General features: G+C 55.5%; 4 protein-coding genes across 4 annotated transcripts; 2 read left to right on the top strand and 2 right to left on the bottom strand.

Annotated features, from left to right (window-relative positions):
• Positions 1–18: 18 nt before the first annotated feature.
• On the top strand, positions 19–1177 carry IE81DRAFT_331268 (hypothetical protein; the record flags this gene model as incomplete). Its single annotated transcript, XM_025515233.1, has 4 exons — positions 19–115; positions 239–474; positions 567–904; positions 1036–1177. The coding sequence occupies 4 exons, from the start codon at positions 19–21 to the stop codon at positions 1175–1177; spliced, it is 813 nt and encodes a 270-aa protein (XP_025368151.1).
• Positions 1178–1222: 45 nt separating this feature from the next.
• Positions 1223–3374, bottom strand: IE81DRAFT_325082 (putative RFC3-DNA replication factor C, 40 kDa subunit). Its single transcript, XM_025514409.1, has 8 exons — positions 2918–3374; positions 2762–2826; positions 2539–2672; positions 2249–2432; positions 1990–2149; positions 1696–1910; positions 1490–1622; positions 1223–1414 (listed from the first exon to the last, which is right to left on the bottom strand). Exons 1-8 carry the CDS (start codon positions 3070–3072, stop codon positions 1297–1299), a joined length of 1164 nt encoding a protein of 387 aa, XP_025368150.1. The 5' UTR covers positions 3073–3374; the 3' UTR covers positions 1223–1296.
• Positions 3375–3803: 429 nt separating this feature from the next.
• IE81DRAFT_282304 (hypothetical protein) lies at positions 3804–4520 on the top strand (the record flags this gene model as incomplete). Its single annotated transcript, XM_025511532.1, has 1 exon — positions 3804–4520. A coding segment is annotated over one exon (717 nt), but the record flags the coding sequence as incomplete, so codon positions are not given.
• Positions 4521–5113: 593 nt separating this feature from the next.
• Positions 5114–9305, bottom strand: IE81DRAFT_199237 (DNA mismatch repair protein MutL). Its single transcript, XM_025510867.1, has 9 exons — positions 8814–9305; positions 8654–8740; positions 8350–8561; positions 8103–8272; positions 7407–8004; positions 5944–7337; positions 5704–5873; positions 5440–5633; positions 5114–5358 (listed from the first exon to the last, which is right to left on the bottom strand). Exons 1-9 carry the CDS (start codon positions 9094–9096, stop codon positions 5224–5226), a joined length of 3243 nt encoding a protein of 1080 aa, XP_025368148.1. The 5' UTR covers positions 9097–9305; the 3' UTR covers positions 5114–5223.
• Between the last annotated feature and the right edge of the window lie 198 nt (positions 9306–9503).

The following is a 9503-nucleotide window of genomic DNA, read 5'->3' as shown; positions in this document are numbered from 1 at the left end:
CACACTCAACGGGCGAAGATGGCTTCGGCAGCAGCAGCACCTGTTGCGGATCCAAGATGGAAGACGCTGATCGCAAAGAGCATAGCTGAGAACATCAAGAACGATGGCTCTGTGTGTGAGTATCGAAGCTTGATGTGATTTTGCGCTTGCGAGACGGCTCGCTGAACCTCGCATTCTTCTGGGGTGGGGTGGGGGGGGGGGGGAGCAGTGTACTACGCACTTTCGAGCGTGATCCCAGGTTCCCCACCTACTCCTCAAGTCCGATACGTCGTTCACCGTGGCTTTGTGAACGAGAAGAGAGCAGATACGCCAGAGGGTGTAGAGCCGGCGCTGGATGGGTTTGCCTGTGGAACGGCGCTTTTAACCACGACGGACGTTAGGGCTCCCAAAGCGCAACAGATTCGGGACAGCATAGAAAGGACGGGAAGCGCTCAGGCTCAGATTGCTTGGTGGCACGATCCGTCGAAGCTGCAGGTTAGTGCGCAGATGGGAAAAGAGAAGCGGGGGACGCTGGACAATTCTGCTAAACGGTGCTCATTGGCTGACTCGAAGGTGCTACCCGATAGTTTCGAATCACGGGCACTTTGCACCTCGTGCCCCATGCCAATCATCCAACACTCCGGCCTTTGCCCTCCGAAGCCGCCCCGCCGAAGATCTCCGGTCAATCATGGGATTGGCAACAAGAGCGCAAGAGAATCTTTGAAAAGCTCAGCCCTTCCTTGTTGGCTTCCTTTGCCAGACCTACACCCGGCTCCGATCATCCTCAGGGCAATTCTCGCGGCGACGGACCAGGCGAAGGAGAAGGCAAAGGAGATGCGAGCCCTTGGCCTTTGGAACTACCAAAGCCTACGGACGAAGGAATCACCGACGAACAAGAGAAGCTGCTAGAGAAGAGCAATGAGAAGTGAGTCACTCGAGGTAGCCCTTTGGGCCCTCGGCCCTTTTCTGGGTTCAAGAGTGTCACTTTTGCGAGCCTTGGCTTCTCTGACCCTTACATCGCCTCTACACCTCGATGACTGCTCAATCTGTCTCCAGCTTCGCTCTCGTGGTCCTGCTACCTCGCGAGGTGGACGTGGTCGACCTCAATCGAGACAGACGGAGCGTGTTCAAGCGCAAAAGCGAAGGCACTGGCAAAGGAGCTCATGAGGAATGGGAGGAGACGCGCGTAGTGCCTTGAGATGCTCGACATTGCGGGGCCTCCTACCAATGGATCTTAACAAAATTTGGGTGACTTGCATGCATGCTTTGTGCCTTCCCATGTGTCATTCGGGGTCGTTTGTGTACACGTGCGGGAAATCATTTGGCTTTATGACCTGCTTTCTTTGCCTTGTCGGCGAGTTGCACAGAGACCTTTACCGCTCCCAGCAGCGCTGATAGTTGGATACGCTCAGAGCACCCGGTGCTCAGTCGGTGCCTGAGTCATGAGAGAAGAGCCATGCAAGTGGGACGTAAGTCAAGTGTGGATTGCGGGCGTCGCGAGCAAACTCACTCGATCGTGGCGAGTTGATCCAGCAGATAGATGCGCGCGGTCGGGGGCAATTTGAGCGTCATCAGAAAGTCGTAAATGCCGCTGACCATGTCTGCCATGGCCATGCCTTTCGAGACTTTCAATGACGACACATCTGGTCCAGGCAGATGGAACGGCGGCGTCAGTGGACGTGAGCTCATTCAGTATGTCAACTCGCTGGCACGTACAGTTGTAGCTTGTGGAGAACTCGTCATTCATCATGCTGCCCACAATCAGCTCGATATCGCTCGGATGAGGGTTGCCCGTGCACGCATACACTGCAGTCTCGTCGATCTTGTCTTCATACGCAGCATGACAAGCTTGCAAGATGTTGAGAGCTCTACGCATGTCCCCTTTGCTCAATTTCAGCAAGGCTTCCTTGCCATCTTGGGTCACATTGCACCTGCGATCCAGGTTGGGGTTTCAGCAAAGCACTTCTGAGAAGTGCGTCCCCTATGCCAGACGCTCCAAGCCACACTCACTTTTCGCTGTCGATAACATGGTCCAATCGGCCTTCGACCTGGTCCATTTCCAGTGGGTTGAATCTAAATCGCGTGCACCTTGATTGAATGGCAGGGATGATTTTGTTGACGTAGTTGCAAATGATGCAGAACCTCACGTTCCTCGTATACTGCTCGATGACTGCGATGAACGCGGCAACATGGGCAGTAAGCTTCATCCCTTGACACGGAGCCTAGGCCAAGGGAGTGCAGCGTCGCGCTGATCATTGAGTTCACTCACCTCGCCGCAACGCGCCCTGAGCAGCGGTGGTCATCGCATCTGCCTCGTCTAGTACAATGAGCTTGTAGCCGCCAGGTGCAGCAGTGGTACCGCCTCCAACAGCGCTAAAGACGTTCCTCGTGCTAGCAAAGCTTTTGATCTGTTCTCGTACGACTTCTATTCCTCGATCGTCTGAGGCATTGAGCTGCGCGATGTCGAGGGAGTGGCAGGTACGAATTTGGCGAGTGAGCACCAAGGCAAGGAGCGAAACGCACCTGTTCGCGCAAGAAGCACAAGGCTGCACGACTTACCTCGAGCACATTGTTCTTCCACCGCTCTCCGTATATGCGCCTGGCCATTGCCAGGATCGTGCTCGTCTTGCCCGTTCCCGGCGGACCGTAGAAGAGCAGGTGAGGTAACCTGTTCGCATCGATGAAGCGTTCGACTGCCAGCCGAAGCGTCGGCAGTCAATTTCGACGAGAAGCGGAGAAGGCACATCGAGAGGCTGCGTTCCTAAACAGACAGTCGACTTACCCGTCGCTGTGATATCCTTGTGAGAAACGAGGTCGTCCAGCGTGCTAGGACGATACTTTTCCACCCTGTGCGAGCAGCCATTCGAACAGGTCGTCAGTCTTTGGGCAGCCACGCTCACTCTCTATCCCATCCCAACCCGTGCCGCTGGCAGCTCACCAAGGCAAAAGATCCACGCTATCTTCATTCTCCTCCTCTTTAGCCTTTGCTTTTCCCTTGCCCTTGTCGAGACCCTTGGAAGGCCAGGAGCTGTTGCCATTCTCCGTCGCCTGTCCACCGCCCGACGCGTCCTCCATCTCTACATCTGAAGACATACTCGTTGGCGTAGATGAGCGACAAATGTGGACACGACTTTGCGTTTTTGAGAGTTACTCTGTTGTCTTGGTCAAAAGGGTCTGCCTGATCTTCTTCGGCCCGGCAGGCTGCGATCTCGGTGCGGATTGAGAGAGTGCGCGCCACAGCGAGGTAACGAAAGCTTTTAAGGTGCTGGATCCGTAGACGAGCTTACCAAGTGACTGAGTGGAGACATTCCCACTCACACTTGAAGTCGAGAGCGAGTCAACGTGAGCATTCACTGCTTCGCGTGCGGCGGGCGGCATGCGCTCGTCGCTTGATCGTGCTCGTTTACGCGTCGTCCTCGACGCGTCTTGCGGTGCGCGCTGCTGTGGTAATCGTGATTTCCAAAGTTACATTCAGATTCATGATTTTACTCTCTCGCGCAGAGCTGTACGAATACCGTGCGAGAGAAAATGTCTGGAATGCATGCATAGTCACAGTTGAGTGAATGGTTGGTGTCGAGCCGCACCCACCTACTGCATCGGTTCCTGCTATTTGCACCATCACCGGACTGAATTTGAATGCCATCGCTCCACCACTCACGACTGCCAGGCACACCCGCATCGCTCGACCACCTCGTCAACGCTTGCTCGCCTGCTCGCCTCGCGTCACGTCCGCTGGCTTGCCGCCATTTCGATCAGATCACATGGCTTCCAGCGAGGCATCCACCTCTGCCGCTGCGGTGACGAATGTAGAGACACAGGCTACCATCTTCAAGCGGCTGCATCCGCACGCCTATCTGGCCTCATTTCTCGATGCAGAGCCTTCGGTCCGCGAAGATGGACGCTCTTCGTTCGACTTCAGGTCCGTTGATATCGTCACAGGCAGCATCAGCACAGCCTTGGGAAGCTGCACGGTCCGTCTGGGTCAGACTACCATCGTCGCAGGTGTAACAGCAGAAATCGGCAGGATCGAGTCTCAAACCTATGATCCAGAAAAGCGAAAAGATAGAGGCTGGATCGTGCCCTCGCTGGATCTCAGTCCCATTTGCAGTCCCAGGTTCAAATCGGGTCCTCCTTCAGAGGAAGCTCAGGTACTGACCAGCAGGATCATCAACCTGTTGGACTCTTCCAATCCTGTCGATCTGACGACGTTATCGATCCAAGAAGGGGAAGCAGCTTGGTGCTTGTACATCGATCTGGTCTGCTTGAGCTACGACGGGGGGGTCCTGGACGCTTGCATGCTCGCCATTGCGGGTGCGCTCTCGGATACCACGATACCAGCGGCCAGATGGGATCCCGAGGAAATGACGGTAGTCTGCTCAGCAAAAGCAACAGACCGGCAACGCTTGCACATCCGCAATGTACCTCTGGTCAGCTCTTTCGACATCTACAAAACCCACCTGCTCTCCGATTGCTCAGCCTTCGAATCTGCTCTCGCCTCGTCGCACATAGCCATCTGCTTGAGTACGACGATGGACGAACGAACTGCAGCACCCACTTTGAGCCACCTTTACCAGGCAGGTAGATGTGCTTGTGTACACAGAACACCCAAGTCAGAGGTGCAGAGCCTCAAGCAAGATTCAAACAGCAGCAGCTCGGGATTGAAGGATCTGCAGAGCCTGCTCGCAAGTGGCAAAGCACTGCCCGAAGGTCACATAGCGCTGGACGATGAGCGGACTCTTGAGCTGTCCTTCTTGCGTGCAAAGAGACGCTACGCATACCTCAGAACGCTATTACAGGACGCTCTGAGGAGGAGCTGAAAATGAATCATCACGATGGCATATCCTCGACGCGACGTCGATTGTGCTGCATCACCGCAATTGAGCAGTCTTGAAGACATTTCGCCCAGTGAAGCAGGCGCTTGGGCTTGGCCTTGCCCAATACTAGACATGAGAGTTTGTCGCATTGAGCGTACAGTGGACATTGCCTCGCAGAAGGTGAAGTGCGTCCACATATTGCCATCACCATTCGTGATTAGTGCACCACGGTCAAGGTTGCATGGCGCGCGTTGCCCTCAACCACGCCTCGCAACGCTCGCCTGTCGCGTCACCTGCTGTGCATGTCATGTATGCTCCACCGCTTAGTGCAGCACGGCTGGTTGGCTGGCCGATCGAATCATCCGACACAAGATGGTGAAAATGTGCATGCAATAGATATGGCAAAAGGCCTTCGTGTTGCATCATTCACTTAGATCTTTCCTAGGCGAGACCAGTCTACGGGTCTTCTCGCAAAACGTTTGTGCCCCTCCACCCCACTTGAAGCGACTCTGACGTGCTTCAAGTCTGCAAGGTGCCTCATCGTAGGTCTGCCGTGAGGGCAATTCTGCCGTGGAGGCGCACGGGCATGTTTCAGAAAATTTGCGCCGAGAAAAGCAACAAAAGGTCACATGGACGCACCACTCACCCAGGGTTGCTCGATCTCGCTGAAGTGTAGGAGGATGTTTGACATTTGTCTCTGGTTCAATGCTTTTCCAATCATGACGCTCTTCCGACAAGCTCTGCTGGCAAACATTGCACGAGCTTTCGAGCAGCGCACGCTGCGAGAAGCGCTGCCTCCGGGCACCGTGTCTGATAGCAGGTGAATGAGCTCCTCGAGATCTGCAAGGCAAGCATTTTCGTGCGATCAGCGCATCTCCCTTGACATTGAGCTGCATTGATCGAGGCTTACCTGCTACACCAAACACAGTACCCTTGCTGACGGGCTGTGAGATCAATCTGAGGCGGGTGCCAGGCAAGGCGCCCTCGTCGAACTGGAGCTCAAAACCGTTCAGTTGGATCGCCTCGATGTGTTCGGCGGCGACCAATTCATCAGCGGGAGAGAGCTCGAGTACTCGCGGACTGAGGTTGTTGAACGTGAGCAATGACCTTCTAAGCAACTTCATAGCAAGACACTGTCACGAGAACTCACCTTATGAGACGCTGGCCTCTTATTCGCGTCTCACGCTGCAAGGTCTCGAAGTTGTACTTCTCGTCAGATGCATGCTGGTCCACAATGAAAAGATCGTCCATCGCCTTGGCTAATTCGCCAGCGTGTGTTCGTCTACGAGCAATGATGAATCCGAGATTGAATTGCCCTGCAACTTGCATGTCTTTAAAATCAGCTTTGTTGATGACACGACTGAGCTCGCGCTCCACTGCTGCTCCATCTTGCGCGCTGACCCCTGCTCCCCGAATGGAATCCTGCTGATCTGCATCTTTCTGCTGCTGAGCTTGGGTGGACGAGCGGGCAGATTTTGCCTCTCCTTCGCCCGGGAAAGCCGCCGCCCGAATTCGGCTCTCGAGATCGCCCATATCGAGGCTAAGCAGACTTTCGCTGGCATTGATGAAGCTCAAAATTTCGTCGCGGTAAGATCGAGCTTGCAAAGACTTGTCAAAGTCAGTCAGACTAGACGCGCCATCGTCAAGATTGTCCAAGTGAAGGTTCCGCTCAGCATCCTCATCCTCGACCAAGTTGTCTGTCATCCCCTCTTCGTCCTCGGGTGCTTCAGAGCCGCTGGCTGGCATTGGAGGGTCTTCGAGCATCTCGCTCGCTGGCGAGCTTTCATGGTGCTCAAGCGCGTCCGGGTCTTGCAAAGGCTCCGCGCTAAGATCCCCCATCGAGCCTGGCGGAGCGTACTTTGCCAGCGTGCTGCGCAAGTCAAGCTTGAAGCTCGAGCTGCCAAATTTGGAAATATGCGAAGCTCGTGAAGCGGAATGGGTGGGAAGGTCGATGCTTCGTACACCAGAAGGTGAGTCGTCCCCGTTCGCCAACGCCGCCGAGACAGATGGAGCAGTAAGACGGGGAAGGTGTTCCATCCTGGTCCCTGGCACAATGCGGTCATGCTGTGTTGAGAGCTTGCCGGTCGCTTCGAGAAGGGAGTCTGCAGGTGGTGTCAGCACTTGCGAGCTTGTGCTGGGCCTCGCAGATTGCGGGAAAGCAGCAGCGCTTTCTGCCTCGCGCTCGATCACATGATCCGCATTGATTCCATCCGCTTGGCCCTGCGCGGCAAGAGTTCGCTCGACCAAACGCGGAGAAGAGTCTTGAGTTCTCATTGTTGATCCTTCTGATTCGGCAGCTGGTGAGCTGAGTAGCTCGTCCATGTCACTCGACGTGCGCATAGGCGAGGCTGTCGTGCCGGATTCTTGTGAAGCGCAATCAGCGACCTCTGCGCGCGTGTCCCCTCTCGAATAGTCCTCGACGCTTGAGTTGAGCGCTTCGAAGCTGATTTGCGATTGCTTCGTGGGTACTTTGCTGGCAGCCGGGCCGAGGTCCGAGACCATGAAGCTCCCTCGAAAGGGTGCAAATGCCGCCTCGAGTTGAGTCTAATTGCACGACTGAGTAAGTCGATGCTGCACTCGTGGCCACAAGCAGCATGCAGATTCACCACTCACCTTCAATTGCTCTGTTACGAGGGTCTCGTCGTGTATCAGCAGAGTCCGTTTGTCGGGGCTGACATTGACGTCGTATCGAGAACCAGGCACTTCAAAGTTGGCAACCAAAAGCGGGCTTTGATTGGTGTTGAACGACCGATAGACCTCATTGAACGCTCGTATAATGCGTGCATTATCCCAGGGCCGGCCATTGAGATAAAGATTTTGACGATCCGTCGAAGCTCGGCCGTGGCCTATTTGCGGCTTCGAAATCAAGCCCGCGACCCTAATGACGGAGGGACTGTCGCCTTCGGAGTCCTCATCTCGTCGTTCCTGACTATCGTCTTCCTCGTCCGTCTCACTGTCAGCAGCTTCAGAGCCTGAACAAGGCCCATTGACAGCGTCGCTGTCGGCTCTGCTCACGCGTCTCCGTTTGCGCACTCTGCATGTTTGGGCAGCCCTTAACCTTCGAGGGGAGCGCCTACAGCCACTTGTTTGTAGTTCAAGGTTCATGGGCATGAGAGTCTGAGCTGTCTTTGCCCCGAAGAGCGTGCTCACGTTGCTGAGCATGTAGCCAGGTCCTACGGGTGACTGCAAAGAGAGGACTGGAGTCTTGCGACTAAGAAGGAGGCACAGTAGTGGTCGGGACACAAGACGCGGTCAGCTTCATATTGGCTGTTTGCCTGAGAGTCGAAGCGTTGGAGCTGGGCTACTCACCCTCCCTTTGGCGTGTTACTGACGCTCCACCTCGCACCTTTGCTGATCAGCGCGTAGGCTTGCAGAACACTTTGGGCCTTGGCGTATTCCCGCTTGAGGTTCCTCTCGAATTCGCGCCGTCTGACGGGAAGAGAGGCGAACAGATCCTGGACGATGACAGTCGTGCCGCGCTGAGCAACCGACGCTACATGGTTTGAGCATCCTTGCATCACATTTCGCAAACTGAGTGATGAGAAGATCCACTGACCTGACGCGCACTCTTGCCTCTCTTGTCCCTCAAAGAGCCGTCGGCACCCAGCTCAAGCACTGTTCCGACGGGTGCCGTTTCCTTCGTGGCGGTGAGGAACTGCACCTTGGCCAAAGCACACAGGCTCGAGATGGCTTCTCCTCTGAACCCAAATGTCGATACGCTGGTCAAGTCGTCGAAGGAGTCCAGCTTGCTCGTGTAGTGCTTCAGTCCTGTTCGTGCAAGGCAGAGAGAGGGTGGCGAAGCCGTATCTTGAGAGTCAACTTCGACATTTGATCATTTGCCCTGCGCTCTCCAGACTCACCGACGCCCTCATAGTTGGTGGGATCAATACCGCTGCCGTTGTCAATCACCTCTATGCTATCCCCGCCATAGTCCTTGAAGCGGACCTCTGCGTCGGTAGCACAGGTGTGCCAGTATCATAAGCACGCGCCGGAAGCAAGGCTCATGACTGCAAGGCTTACCTATGTTGGTCGCCCCAGCGTCAAGCGCATTCTCGATGAGCTCTTTGAGAGCACCTTGCAAATCCAGGACCACCTGACCGCTGGTGATTTGGTGCACGGCGCTCCTAGGTATCGCCTGAATAGCTGATGGGTCCCGCTGCAAGGCGGACGAGCTTGAGCTTGCCTCGTGTGCGGTCTGCGATGACGCCTCTTCAGTCTGCTTGGCCTGTGAGGGCTCAGAGTGATGCACAGGTCTGGAAGAGGCAGCTGTAGGCCCCGAAGGAATGAAAGGTGTGAACGGCATGGCAGATCCGCTCTCCTGAATCTTGCGATTCGGATGCGGTCAGAGTGGACACTTCGTCCGTTTGCACTGGCTCGAGAGGCGTGGGGGCAAATATAGCAATGGGAGGTGGGGGAGGGGGGGGGAAGAAGAAGCCTCGCCGAGGAGAAGCAGCGAAGCGCGCACCAAGATTTGTGATTCTGATCGAACCCGAACAGCTATCGGTGTTGGATCCAAACAAATGGATTGACTCAAGTCACGAGTCAAGAGTCGTGCGTCAAAGTAACGCGCCGACACATCAATTAACACGTGCGCGTGAACGCGTATGACATACGCGCACGCGTCGGTGCGAAAGCCGCTTCACGCTCTGCACCTCGATGCAGTTGACGGCCAACCAGACGCCGTTGAGGCACGTTGCGATGCAAGCGCGC

Source organism: Ceraceosorus guamensis, assembly GCF_003144195.1.
Source record: "Ceraceosorus guamensis strain MCA 4658 unplaced genomic scaffold IE81scaffold_52, whole genome shotgun sequence".
NCBI lineage: Eukaryota > Fungi > Basidiomycota > Exobasidiomycetes > Ceraceosorales > Ceraceosoraceae > Ceraceosorus > Ceraceosorus guamensis.
The sequence above is the reverse complement of the archived record's forward strand: the minus strand, read 5'-3'. Positions and strand labels throughout refer to the sequence as shown.

Coding starts and splice junctions, on each gene's coding strand:
- IE81DRAFT_325082 (XM_025514409.1), bottom strand. CDS start 3,072: ATGTCTTCAGATGTAGAGATGGAGGACGCGTCGGGCGGTGGACAGGCG. Junction 2,673..2,761: donor CAAGGATATCACAGCGACGG/GTAAGTCGACTG, acceptor TTCGGCTGGCAG/TCGAACGCTTCATCGATGCG. Junction 2,150..2,248: donor TCAGGGCGCGTTGCGGCGAG/GTGAGTGAACTC, acceptor CGTTCATCGCAG/TCATCGAGCAGTATACGAGG.
- IE81DRAFT_199237 (XM_025510867.1), bottom strand. CDS start 9,096: ATGCCGTTCACACCTTTCATTCCTTCGGGGCCTACAGCTGCCTCTTCC. Junction 8,562..8,653: donor CACCAACTATGAGGGCGTCG/GTGAGTCTGGAG, acceptor TTGCACGAACAG/GACTGAAGCACTACACGAGC. Junction 5,634..5,703: donor TACTGTGTTTGGTGTAGCAG/GTAAGCCTCGAT, acceptor CTTGCCTTGCAG/ATCTCGAGGAGCTCATTCAC.